Raw genomic sequence first — 14,336 nt, 5'->3', positions numbered from 1 at the left:
AGAAAGACTGCTTTAGGGAGGGATTGCCAATGAAGGTAGAGAGACAAAGGCCTCAGACTGCAAAGGGAGGAATTTGGGCTTCTTTGATACAAGGAGGGGGACCACTTACACCAGAGGGGGAGCGGATGAAACCTGGATCTGTATGGATTCATTTGGCAAGGGTGCACAAGTGAGTGATGGCAGGAAATGGAGATAAGATGGCCAGTAAAGCAACTGTCACCGCGACCATTGAAAATTGTGGTCTGATTTCTATGGTTTTCCAGAAAACAGGGAAGTAGTACCAGGAGGGGCGTGGCCTTTTTTTTTTTTTTTTTTGGCTGCACTGTGTAGCTTGTGGGATTCTAGTTCCCTGATCAGGGATTGGACTCAGGCCTTTGGCAGTGAAAGCACACAGTCCTATCCACTGAACTGCCAGGCAATTTCCAGGAGGAAGATTTAATGGCAGCATCATTATATTTCCAATAACATCCTGAATCTCCCATTGTCTGAGATTGGTAAGTTCAGCATTTTTCACACACACATGCAAACATATTAGTACAAATAGCGTATTTATAGTAAATATATATATATTTGATGTCAGTCAGTGTGTATAGAGAGAAATGTATTATTGTCATTGTTCAGCTCACTCAGTCAAGTCTGATTCTCTGAGATGCCATGGACTGCAGCAGGCCAGGCCTCCCTGTCCTTCACCATCTCCCAGAGTTTGCTCAAACTCATGTCCATTGAATTGGTGACCATCCAACCATCTCGTCCTCTGTTGTCCCCTTCTCCTCCTGCCTTCAATCTTTCCCAACATCAGGGTCTTTTCCGAAGAGTTAGCTCTTCGTATCAGGTAGCCAAAGTATTAGAGCTTCAGTTTCAGCTCAGTCCTTTCAATGAATGTTCAGGGTTGATTTCCTTTAGGACTGACTGGTTTGATGTCCTTGCAGTCCACGGGACTCTCAAGAGTCTTCTCCAACACCACAGTTCAAAAAACATCAATTCTTCGGTGCTCAGCCTTCTTGATGGCCAATTCTCACATCCATACGTGACTACTGGAAAAACCATAGCTTTGACTGTATGGACCTTTGTATATCTGTATGTATTCATATGGGCTTCCCAGGTGGCTCAGTGGTAAAGAATATGCCTGCTAAGGAGGAGATGTGGGTTCAATCCCTGGGTCAGGAAGACTGCCTGGAGTAGGAAATGGCAACCTACTCCAGTATTCTTGCCTGGAGAATTCCATAGACAGAGGAGCCTGATGGGCTATAGTCCATGGTGTCACAAAAGAGTGGGATACAACTTAGTAACTAAACAACAAAAATGTATTCATATACATGACCCTGAACTTTATAGAGACAAATATATATATCAGAAAGAAAAAGACACACATATATTGTATAACTACAGCCTTTCAGAAAGAAATGTTTATCAACACACACACAAACTCACTAATAAAATCTATAATAAATGTACAGTTGAGTATCCTTCAAGGTATCTTTTTAAAACTCTGTATGTAAATGGAATTTTTATAATCAGATCACTTTGTACATGTTTTATTAGTTAAAGGGTATCCATTTATAAAGTAAAATTCTACTTTTTAAAAACAAGAACTATTACTCCTTATCTGTTTGGTAAATTGGTATTAATGGGTAGTCACTTTTGTTAAAGCAGGCATATATTTTGTTAAAACAGGCACACAGCAATACATGGTACCATTTATTCTGACTCTTGCATATAGGATACTCTGCATCTTAAAGATATAAAAAAGTAGTTTAATTACTTTTAATTGAGGATGAGTTCTAAATAATAATTTTATAACACCTAAATTATTTTACCTTCTTCTTCACGTAAGGTTGGGAGAAAAACTGTTTTTAGAGAAATCTTTTAAAAATCTTTCCAAATTCTACCTTGAAAGATTATCAATTCGGAGTCCATATTTCGTCTCTGTCTCCTTCCTCCCCACCTTAACTCTGAATTCTTTATCCACCAGCAGGACGAAGGCAATAGCACCACTGTCTGGTTTCATATACAGTAAAAAGGAATCTTTTACTATCAACCACCTGTAAGAAGAAAACACATATTTTTGAAGTCGTACTGAATTATTGAAACAAAGGAAACAAGTTATTACAAGTTTAAAGCAAGCATTCTAGCAGACAGTAAGCATAATTTTATCTTTTACACAGGGATCTATTTTTTAAAACATGAAAACACTATGAAACAGAAAAACAAACAAACAAAAATCTTCCTATTATGTTTCCGAGAAGTACAGGCACCAAGCCGTTCAAGACAATTCACTGGCCCTTTAGACACTAATGGCAAAGCCTGGAAGAATGTCCCTGATGTGGGTGGGCAGTGCTCACAGGATGCACAGCAGGAACCAAAGCTGTTGGAAAACGGGGTGGGTTAGTGCTGGCTAAAATAAACCATCACAGAAGAGGCAACTGAGTCTCTGCATAAGTAAAAATTCCCCTTAAAAAAAATTCAATAAGCATCCAGTACTCTGCATATTGTTCATTTCAAATTATTGGTGGCTTAAGGACCATTAATCGGAGAAGGCGATGGCACCCTACTCCAGTACTCTTGCCTGGAAAATCCCATGGATGGAGGAGCCTGGTAGGCTGTAGTCCATGGGGTCGCGAAGAGTTGGACACAACTGAGTGACTTCACTTTCACTTTCATGCATTGGAGAAGGAAATGGCAACCCACTCCAGTGTTCTTGCCTGGAGGATCCCAGGGACGGGGGAGCCTGGTGGGCTGCCGTCTGTGGGGTTGCACAGAGTCGGACACGACTGAAGCTACTTAGCAGCAGCAGCAGCAAGGACTATTAATAAATGATGCTCAGTGGAACATGATCTCTCAAAAGTATATCTGCAATCAATTCAATATATATTTAAGAGCTTCCTGATGGAAAAGTACAGTGATAAACTGGGAGTTAGAGCAGAGGTAGGAATGGCACAAAGATAAATCAGACATGTTTTCGAAGGAACTTATTAGGCTGGTGGGGCACAATTACAATGCTAGGCTGAATGGGATAGGTATGAAAGGCAGAAAGCAAACAGAGATGTGTGTAAGGAAGGGGTCCTCAGTTCTAAGAGAAAGAGCTTGGTGGCATTTCTCAAAAAAGTGTTGTCTGAGCAAAACCAGGAAGGAGCTCAACAAGCAGAGCCCAGAGAGGTAGTCCAGGTATACATCCCACATGGAGGGAAGAGTTAGCAAAGGCACTAGGGCTGGGAATGCTGCCTGTATTGGGGGACAGTCTGGGGAGGCCAGGGTTTCAGGAAGTGAAGCAGATGAGGTGTGGGGAGTGGGGTAGGAGCCTGGCAAAGGCCACATTGAGGAGAGTCTGAAGGCCATGTAGGTAATGTCATAGTCACCTGCAATTGTGTAGTGGTGAAATGAATTGGTCAATAATTAAAGAAACGAACAATGGGAATATTATATCACATATTAGGCAACATAAAGCACGTTATGAAATAGGTAAGGCTAGAATACCTGAACATAAATGAACAAATATTGTAAACGTAACACATGAAGTCAGAAGTTGAAGGAAACCTATAACAAATCATTACTGAAATTGCTAACCACATTACATTTTAGTGGCTCTCTAATTTAGGGTTTAATGTAGACAATCTACATTGACTTCCACATGGTTTCATTTCATTTGTTTTTTAATATACAGGCTGTCTCCTTTCCAATTAAAGGGGGTGGGATGGATTTAGGATAACACAGTAAAGGTGATACATGTGTTATGATTAACAAAAGGGAAAACATCAAGGTCAGAGAAAGCAAATATCTAACCACAACACTAATATAATTATGGTGATGACACACCAATGTGGGTTTGAGCTTCCTGGTTTTTCTTATCAAATGAACAAATTAAGGAAATAAAGAAGTCACCCAACAAAAAGATAAATTCCAAAGAAAGTTTCTCACTTGGAACCTAACATAAAGCAACTGAACAATATTCATGGATAACACTCTCAATAGTTTTCAGAAAATGCAGAAATTCATGTTTTATAAGAATTCTCTTAATACTGCTCAATATAACTGCCAAGGCCATGATATCAAATAGAAACTCAGTCATTCTGATGGGGCTGAGTTATGAGTTACATAAAACTACTTGATGAAAAGCCAGTCAAGGTTTAAAGAGAGTAGACAGATCACATATCTGTTAAAGGTCCTTCTTTAGCTGTGGCCCCTTGTCCCAGCCTGACTTTCTATGTAAGCTAGAGAGCAGATGGCAGGGCAAGCCCAGAGCAGCAGTGTTGCTGACCAGGAAGGAGCCACAGGGTTTGAAAACCACAGCTGGTGGGTGTGTCAAACTGACAAAGAAAAGTCAAATGTACCGGATTTGGGGACTTGCCTAGAAGTCAAGGTCCCCTGAATGGCAGCTCTAGCCAGAGCTCCACACCAGACACAACAGTGAGGGATGAAGAAGTACAGAAGTGTTTAATAGTGACTGCTGGATTTTGAAATCTGAAGGCAAAAGACAGTGGTTTCTGTTTTGACGATGATGAGTTGTTCTCTGTAATAGTTATTAGATATACGGTGAATTGATGCCAGGCCTTTGTTTAAAGCTTTTCTTAACTATGCCATTCATTAACCTTTTCTTGTTTCTCCTCTTTGTCTCTTTTGTCAATAGATTTTTTTTTTAACAGGAGGATATGCATCAAGAAAGGAATTCGTCAAGCAGCCTTCTGGGAGACAGCACCTGCTGCTCAGGGATTAAGTGTCTGCTTGAAGTCAGCCTCCCTGAGCTCCAGTCTTGGTTCTGTCACTTGCCCTTTTCTGTGACCTGGGGTAATTGAGCCTGAGATCTAAATCCATAAAACAAGGATAAGAGTAATATCCAGCTCATAAGTATTTTTGAGGATTCACTGAGATGACTTAAGGATGTTGCTTAGCACAATGCCTGGAACCAATAAATGTGAGCTTTTATGAATTCTCTTGTTCTATACCAGGTGAGATTATGGTCTGTTCTAACAAGATGTGACCTGTTCTACTATAAACTGTGTTATGAAAATGCAGATAAAGCCACCTAAGTCACACGTCACCTTCTCAGCCTCATCTCCTACTCTTCCTTCCCACCACGTTGGTCTCACTGGTCCTGAGACTTGCTAACCTTGTTCTCTGGGCTTCTACATTTGCTCTTCCTCACTTAGAAATTATTTATTCCAGATCCTCCCATGAGCAGTCCCTTCCTGTCAATCAATCTTTTGCTTAAATATTTCTCCACTGGAAGGTTTTCCTGGGCTCCCATCCCACCCGCCTCTGCATCCTGTTTAGCTTCTTCATAGCACTTATCACTGTCTGGAACTATTTATTTGTCTGCTTGTTTCTTGTATTTCCTTTACTAGAAAGTGAGATCCTTGAAAACAGCGAATGTGTGTCATGTCCACTGGTATCTCCCCAGGGCCCAGACAAGTTCTTCAGGCAAAGCAACACTCTTGCCTGAATAGCAGCTGCACAAATAGATCCTGGAGCATAAATAAAATCATTTAGACATGGTCACTGTCTAAAAATTGTAATTCTTGGTATAGTTCACAGTTTAGTAAATGCTAAATTTATTTCTTATAAATTATCTCTTAAGATATTATTTGAGATAAGAAACTTATCATTGAGCCCATCAATAGGATGTGCTGTTTAAGCAGATGTTTTAAATTGAGGGGAGAAATGCTTGCTGTGTTTGCCAGCAGAACAGAAGAAATATTTTGTTTTCTCTTCTTCATACTTGTGCCTGAGACTTGGTTGAAAGGTTGATGGCCTTGTTTGCCTATGTCAGTTTGTCAATACAGAATATACAAAATGATCAGAATCTTTTTTTTTTAATGGATGCAAAAATTTTAAAAAAAGATATGACCAAGTGTTGCCCTTAAAAGTAACTCTCATTTAGACACCAATAGTCTTCTAGTGTGGAGAAGGCAATGGCAACCCACTCCAATACTCTTGCCTGGAAAAGCCTATGGGCAGAGTGGCCTGGTAGGCTGCAGTCCATGGGGTCATTAAGAGTTGGACACGACTGAGTGACTTCACTTTCACTTTTCACTTTCATGCATTGGAGAAGGAAATGGCAACCCACTCCACTGTTCTTGCCTGGAGAATCCCAGGGACGAGGGAGTCTGCTGGGCTGCCGTCTGTGGGGTTGCACAGAGTCGGACACGACTGAAGTGACTTAGCAGCAGCAGCAGTCTTCTAGTGTGGGAAATTTTCCAAACAAAATTTGTCAGCTACATCTTATCATTTTTGTTTGGTACTGACATTTTATACCCCATGAATGTAACTCAGGGAATACTTATTAATATGGAACTAAGGCTTTAAGTTTTAGGGAAAAATTTATAGAAATTAAAATGAAGAGACATTTTATTCTAGGGAAGATCATATCTTTTTAGATTGTTCTGGCTGAAGTCTGATATGCATGTTCAGTCACTTCAGTTGTGTCCCACTCTTTGCAACACCATGGACTGTAGCCCACCAGGCTCTTCTGTCCATGGGATTCTCCAGGCAAGAATACTGGAGTGGGTTGTCATGCCCTCCTCCAGGGGGCCTTCCTGACCCAGGGATTGAACTCACATCTCCTGTGTCTCCTGTATCGTAGACAGATTCTTTACCCACCGAGCCACCAGGGAAGACTGAAATCTGATATATCAGACTTTAAAAAGTGGGGGAGGTATATTTCCTTTATATAACGAAGCCTCCCCCTTCTATCTTTTTGGGCTGCCCCTTCTCACAGAGGTTACAACTCAAAGGTCAGTTCCTTGACTTCTGTAGCTAAAGCCTCCGTCTGAAGTCCTCGTGTCCCTGACTGTCCCATCACCTTCTTTTTCTTTCAAAGCTCTGATCAACACTTGTGCTAACACCATTCATGCTGCTTGTCGGCTTCTCCACTGTCTGTGATCTCCTCCAATAGTGCTCTGTGAGGGCAGGGACGTGGCCTTGTTCACCGCTGTTCTTACTGTGGCTAGAACACAGCCTGGCAAACATTAGGCACTCAATAAATGACAGAATGGACCAGATCCAGGCTTCCATTTCTTGAGCAGATGTCTTAGGTTGGGTTGCTCTAGAAGTCAACTCTGAGACAAGGATGGCAATGAAAGCGGTTTGTAAAGGTACTTATTAGGGAGCTTAGTAGGAAGCAGAGGAAGGGAAGGACAGGAAGCAAGAGCAGGAAGGGAGTCATCAAGGATGTGTTTTCACGCACTGGATTGCGGGCAGCTGTGCTGCAAATCTTCCAGGGAACCTCGCAAGACAGTGCAGAGTTTGCTGGAGAATCACCCTACCTGAGGGGTGAGGGGGCTGGACTCCCACCAGCTCTTGGCTTTAGGTTGTTGCTAGGGCCTGCAAATGCCTCCAGCCTACTCTGCTCAGGCAGCCCAGAGCAAGTCTTCAGTCAAAGACTCACCAGTGCTTGCAGCCCAAAAGCCATACTCAACACTTAGTAGCAACCTTAGGCAAAGCTGATGACCAGGGCGTAGGCAAGAGGAATCTGTGCCAGGGCCTCAGTGGTTTGGAGGTCCTGCCTCCCCAAGAGGCATGGTGTGGATCAGGAAGCAAGGGCAGGAAGTCAAAGTGTTGGTTGCTTAGTCGTATCCAACTCTCTGCGACCCCATGGGCTGGAGCCCGCCAGGCTCCTCTGTCTGTGGAATTCTCCAGGCAAGAATACTGGAGTAGGCTGCTATTTCCTTTTCCAGGGGGTCTTCCTGACCCAGGGATAGAACTCAGGTCTCGTGCACTGCAGGCAGATTCTTTACCAGGGAAGTTCATAACGGCAGGAGCAGGCTGGCTCATGCTCTGCTCCCCTCCTGGCTTGGCACGCACCGTTCCCCAGGGTTCTGTACCACTGCAGGTAGGAGAGGGTGGGAAGCTACTTCAAGTGGGGGTCTCTGAATTTCCTGTGATGTTACTTATACCCCAAGTTTCTGGGGACATTTAAATAAATTACAGAAGTTTATTTGAAAACAAATATTGTCTAATCTACTAGTCCCCTGTTTATTGTAGTTAAAAAATCTTTTGTTTTTTGTTATATAGAAATCCTCAACTTCCTCTAGCTTAATCTCTTGATCTTTCCCTTGTAATTTCTTCTATTTTTTAAAAACCCAGAAAATAAGAAACCGATCTAATGGTATTTTTGGTTGGCAATGTATCTGAAATACACATTTAAAGATCCTAGTTTTAAGCTTATTTATCTTCAACTCACACATAATTTCCTCTTTACACATGAGTTCATATTTTTTTTCAAGGTTAGAAAAATAACAAACATCTCTTAATAGTTGTTAAAATTCCAGTAAATTATTATTGGAACAAATAGCTGTTGTCTATTATGTTAAAAACATTGTCATAGATGCTTTGAGGAACAAATAAGAATGAGATAAAAATACTCCTCTCTAAGGAGTCTTTAATTAGACAGGACATAGGACATGAATTAAAGTTTTCTGTCTATATCACACTTATCACAATATACATCCTCACAAATATAACTCTAAAATTACCCCTGAACACTACCTTTTTTTTTTGGTTTATTTTTTTATGTATAGTTTAGTGGGTCTTAGTGTATTTTAGTTTACTATATTTGTAAATTTGCATGCTGTCACCATTAATATATAATTCCAGAATATTTTCATCACCCCAAAAGAATTCTACATCCAAATGCAAACTAGTACAGCCACTATGGAGAACAGTGTGGAGATTCCTTAAAAAACTGGAAATACAACTGACATACAACCCAGCAATCCCACTGCTGGGCATACACACCGAGGAAACCAGAATTGAAAGAGACACATGAACACCAGCGTTCATTGCAGCACTGTTTACAATAGCCAGGACACGGAAGCAACCTAGATGTCCATCGGCAGATGAATGGATAAGAAAGCTGTGGTACATATACACAATGGAGTATTACTCAGCCATTAAAAAGAATGCATTTGAATCAGTTCTAATGAGATGGATGAAACTGGAGCCTATTATACAGAGTGAAGTAAGTCGGAAAGAAAAACACCAATACCGTATACTAACGCATATATATGGAATCTAGAAAGATGGTAACAATGACCCTACATGTGAGACAGCAAAAGAGACACAGACATAAAGAACAGACCTTTGGACTCTGTGGGAGCAGGCAAGGGTGGGATGATTTGAGAGAATAGCGTTGAAACATGTATATTATCATATGTGAAACAGATCACCAGTCCAGGTTCGATGCATGAGACAGGGTGCTCAGGGCCAGTGCACTGGGATGACCCTGAGGGATGGGATGGGGAGGAAGGTGGGAGGGGGTTTCGGGATGGGGGACACATGTACACCCATGGCTGATTCACATTTAGTTCAGTTCAGTTCAGTTCAGTCGCTCAGTCGTGTCCGACTCTTTGCGACCCCATGAATTGCAGCACGCCAGGCCTCCCTGTCCATCAGCAACTCCCGGAGTTCACTCAGACTCATGTCCATCGAGTCAGTGATGCCATCCAGCCACATTAATGTATGGCAAAAACCACTAGAATATTGTAAAGTAATTAGCCTCCAATTAAAACAAATAAATTAATTTAAAAAAAAGAATTCCACACCCAGTAACAGTAACTCCCCATTCCCCTTGTGCCACAGCCCTTGGAAACCATGAATATACTCTGTCCCTACAGATTTACTGATTCTAAACCTTTCATGTGAATGGAATCATATAATATGTGACCTTCTGTAGCTGTTTCTTTTTCACTTAGTGTAATGTTTCCAAGTTAATTCATATGACAACATTTATCAGTCTTTCATTTCTTTTTTTCATTAAAATTAAAAAATATTCAAATATAATTTTAAAAAACCATATAATTCATCCCTTGAAAATGTACAATTTAGTGGTTTTAATATATTCACAAATTTGTGCAACCACCATGGTCATCTAATTCCAGATATTTTCCAGAAAAGAAATCCCATATCCTTTAGTATTCTTCATTCATTTTTATGACCAAATAATATTCCATCACAGGGCTGTACCATATTTTGGTTAACCACTCATCAGGGGATGGACATTTGGGCTTTTTACACTTTTTGGCTACTCTGAATAATGCTGCTATGAACATTCATGAAAAAGTTTTAATGGAGATATATTTGTTCAGTTCTGTTTGGAAATGTCTGGGGTATGTGGTAACTGTATGTTTAACATTTTGAGGAACTGCCACCCTGTTTTCCAAACTGGCTGTATCATTTTACATGATGCACCAGCAATGTATGAGGGTTCTGATTTCTCTACAGCCTTGCCAACACTTGCTATTGTCCAATTTGCTTATCACAGCCATCCTGGTGGCTGTAAAGTTGTAGATCACTGTGGTTTTGATTTATCTTCCCCTAATGACTAGTGATGTTAAGCATGATGGATTGTGCTAATTGGCCACTGTCTATGTTCCCTGGCTGACCAATTTTTGAACCCTATGGCCCATTGGGTTTTTATGTATGTGATTGGCATACTCTGCTTACAAGTGCAATTTTGAGTAGAGTGTTTAAATAGAGCTGAAACCTGGAACTTAAAAATAATTTAAAATTTGCTCTGCCATGACTTTCAAAGATTTATAATTGAAAACTAGAATATAAAAACTCCCCCAATACTCAGTTTATTAAGACAAACACACAAAACTCTCAAGTCTCACCTTTTTGCCCACCGATAGCAGGCTCTTCCCTGGCCACAGCAATTCAGGCCTGGTATTCTGTGCCCTCCGGATCTTTTCATTATCATACCTTCTCTGAAAGAGACATTAAGTTAACCCATCATCTTTAAACTTCCAGTTCACACTTAGCTGATATAGCCTTATAATTGGGAACTAAATAAACTGTTCTGTTCTCCCATGCCCCACCTCTCTACTTTTTCTGCTTTTACTGTCAAATAGGTCAATGCTATGTTAACTAGGCTCAGAACTCCAAAGCCAATCTTTAAAAGCACGCTGGTGGATGTAGGCCTGTTGGCAGTGGGGACAGCATACCGCACACACAGCAGGACCTTAAGCATCCCAGCTTCCGGCTCTAAATGCTGAGCATTCTCCCAGCCACCATGACAGCCTGAAAAAGAGCCCACATGTTGCCAAATGCCGGCACGGGGAAGGTTCATCTGCTATGGAGATCATTGAGAATGCTCACCCACAGATTCCAGGGTATTTCTGCATCCCTTCACCTACAATTCTAGGACCAATCCATGTCAAAGAAGTAAAGCAAAGCCATTACTTTGGCAGGAGAAATATCCTAACTCTGAAAGATGTGAAAAAACAATAATGGCCAACCAACCAACCAAACAAACAAAAAATTAAAAGAACTACCAACAATGTTCTTGACTAGAAAAGTTAAACTCTTTGTAATATCAAGCTCTCATATCATGAAGGATGTGCTCCATCGCTCAGCTGTGGCCAATTCTTTGCTACCCCATGGACTGTAGCCCATCAGAAGATAAGCATTAAGTAAATTTCAATCTTGTTACATAACATACATTTTATACAGTATTACTTTTAGTCAATAAAATAAATGGTAAATAGCTAACTTTTATATGTGATAAAAAGAAGGGATCTTGTATATTTGATTTTTAATGCACTCTTGCACACATCGTATTTGTTATCTCTGTTAAACACCCGCTACTGTGGGGTAAGAGGAGAAGGAGTGCAGAGCAGTTGGCACCTTTGTTTAATGTAGCAAGATATTCTGTTTTGTATAAATAGGTCCCGCAGTTGCTCTGACTCTGTTGGGAAGGAAACAGTGAAGCCAGGGGAGCTCCATCACCTTGGTACACCAATAAATCAAAGGCTACAATGCTCATCAACTTTTCATACTTCTCCTTAGAGATCCAATACTGAAACTTACATGCCCTTTGGTCCCAAATCATGGATGAAAGACAGCTGGCTTATATCAAGAAATTCTGTCTGAAAAGAGGCCCAATATCCGTATGTTAGAAAGCAAAAAATGAAGAGGAAAAATTCAGGCATTCAAAAAATATTATGTATCTCCATGTATAAGCACATCTGGGGTACTCTACAGATGACACAGATCACAATGGCACTGCCCTGAAAAAGTATTTTTTAGAAGGATATACACAATTTAAACACAATCAAGATAGTGACATGTGCTCTAAGATGTAGAGACAAAGTGCTCAAGAAGGTCATGGTGAGACCTGCCAACAATAGTAGACCATAGACAACCAAAAAGAAATAGAAAACCAAAGACAAAAAGATACACTCCTGGCATTAGGAGGCAGAGGAGAGACCAGACACAGAAAACAGTCCACATCAATCAAGTTCTGTGGGAAGAACTGTGACAGTTACACGTGAAAGTAGTTGTTAATAGAGGTGCAGGGAGAGGATGACCGCTCCCTAGCTAATGGGACCTTGCAGAGAAAATGGCGTTTGATCTGGGCTTATAAATGGGATTAATAAAATGAACTATAACAATTTTCCTTTGAAGTTTTGTTTATGTGATTGTGACTGCCTAATATTAACCTTGTAAGAAAAAATTACACATCTCTCAAAGCTGTCAGTATTGTGAGGTCCAATTGATTTTCTTTCTTAGGGTGACTGGAAGACGTCTTTAAAATTCAAAGGATTTAAATATCTTTAAAAACCTCAGATCAAACATATTCTCACATAGCACTTTTTATGAGGATTTTGAAAGTCAAGGTCTTTATATTTTACTTCTTACATCAAACATGGTGATTCGGTATCATACATTTTAAAATTCTGATCTGTGGAAATGTATTCTAATTGGAAAATATAGAAATACATAGGTTATTAGAAATGATATTACAGACTTTAAGCCATAGAATTTGAAATGTCTTGAAATCCTAAGCCAGAATTTCTCATTTTATCTCTAGGGAGCAGAGAGAAAAATACTAATCCTAGTTTATACTGGAAGAAACTTCTCCAGAGGTGTAACTAATTTATGCAAAGTCAGAGACTAGCTGAACAGAAGAATAGGAAATGAAAAGCAAAAATCAGGGAAACTATTCCTCTAATACTTGGATATTTTCTTATGCACATATAGCTATTATCAAATCATTGACAACAGGAATATTATTTGAAATAATTCAGAAACCATAACTTCAGAATATCATATAAAATATGCTAAATGTAGAGAATTTCATCTAAATAAAAAAACACACATTAGCAATGTGGAAAATTTAAAGCTGTGTATTAAGAAAAAATTCAAATTTATCCTAATGTTTTACTAAAGAGAAATTTGAATAAAGAACTAGTACTATTATAGAAAAAAAATCCTTGGCAATAAATATTCTAATATAGATTTATGGGATTGAAAACAAATGTGACCAAGTCAATTTAGAAACAAACCTAAATAATACAATTTGAAATTTAACAAACATTGTATTGCCCAAATATCTCAATGCATCTTCAGTGATAAAAATCCTATTCTCAACGTGAGCAGGCAAATCTCAGGAATAAGAATTTAATGATTAATTTAGTCTGACAATATTCCATTGGGCTATTGATCTCTAAATAATGTACTAATCAATATCCTTTGTCTTTCCAAAAGAACTTTTTAAATTTAAATGCTAGGAAAATAGGGGACCAAAGGGTTCCCATGCTAAAGGACAAGTAACAAACCCAGGAGAAAATAATTTCTCAAAATTTCTGGGGCTAGTCTTATGCTTGTAAAAACATAAATTAATTATATATGATTCTATTAAAATGATTTTAATATTTCTATCTGCTTTTTGCAGACAGAAATTTGAATATGTCTCACAATTATCGAAAGAGACACACGGATGCCAATCTGTTTTCACAAGTATCAGGCAGAGCCCTGCAAGCTAGTCTCCAAGTCAGATTATCATTAGTGTGAGAGGAAAATAATGTTCAGACAGATAAAACGGTATCCTACGCTTGAAGCCTTTTGGAGAATACCACTCCTGGGGAGAATAATCTAAGTAGCCATTAAAAATGAGGGAGTTCCAAAAAAAAAAAAAATGAGGGAGTTCCTTGGCAGGCCAGTGTTTAGGACTTGGTGCTTTCACTGCTGGGGCCCTGGATTCAGTTCCAGGGGGAATTCTAGGGGAACTAAGGTCCTGCAAGCCATGAGGCATGGCCAAAAAGCAAAACTGAATAAATATATGTTACTTCTCATTTTTTTTTTATCAGTTGTAACTAGTTTTCCCTTTCCAAAGGAAATGTTTAGAAGACACTGGCGTATCTAAATACAACATGGCTCAGCTCTTAAAAGATTCTTATGATTGGAAAGGAAGTTAATATGAACATTTGAATAAAAGTAAACATTTTAAAACCAACATTAGACTCCCATTTTTAGTAATAATAGAAGTAACATCCTTATTCATTATGTTCCTTCAAAGAAGCACATTCCTGAGTTCTAGAAGGGAAGAAATATTTCCCATT

At 39.5% G+C, this 14,336-nt stretch overlaps 1 protein-coding gene across 1 annotated transcript in view; it reads right to left on the bottom strand.

Moving 5' to 3' along the window:
• PLD1 (phospholipase D1) overlaps positions 1 to 14,336 on the bottom strand; it is a 228,823-nt gene that overhangs the window by 105,269 nt on the left and 109,218 nt on the right. The window contains exons 7-9 of the mRNA XM_052638648.1: positions 11,803 to 11,861; positions 10,608 to 10,700; positions 1,890 to 2,042 (exon numbers count right to left, since the gene is read on the bottom strand). Of these exons, the coding sequence (XP_052494608.1) occupies positions 1,890 to 2,042; positions 10,608 to 10,700; positions 11,803 to 11,861 (305 nt within the window). The remainder of the gene's footprint in view (positions 1 to 1,889; positions 2,043 to 10,607; positions 10,701 to 11,802; positions 11,862 to 14,336) is intronic.

This window comes from Budorcas taxicolor, chromosome 1 (assembly GCF_023091745.1).
Source record: "Budorcas taxicolor isolate Tak-1 chromosome 1, Takin1.1, whole genome shotgun sequence".
Classification (NCBI taxonomy): Eukaryota; Metazoa; Chordata; class Mammalia; order Artiodactyla; family Bovidae; genus Budorcas; species Budorcas taxicolor.
The sequence above is the reverse complement of the archived record's forward strand: the minus strand, read 5'-3'. Positions and strand labels throughout refer to the sequence as shown.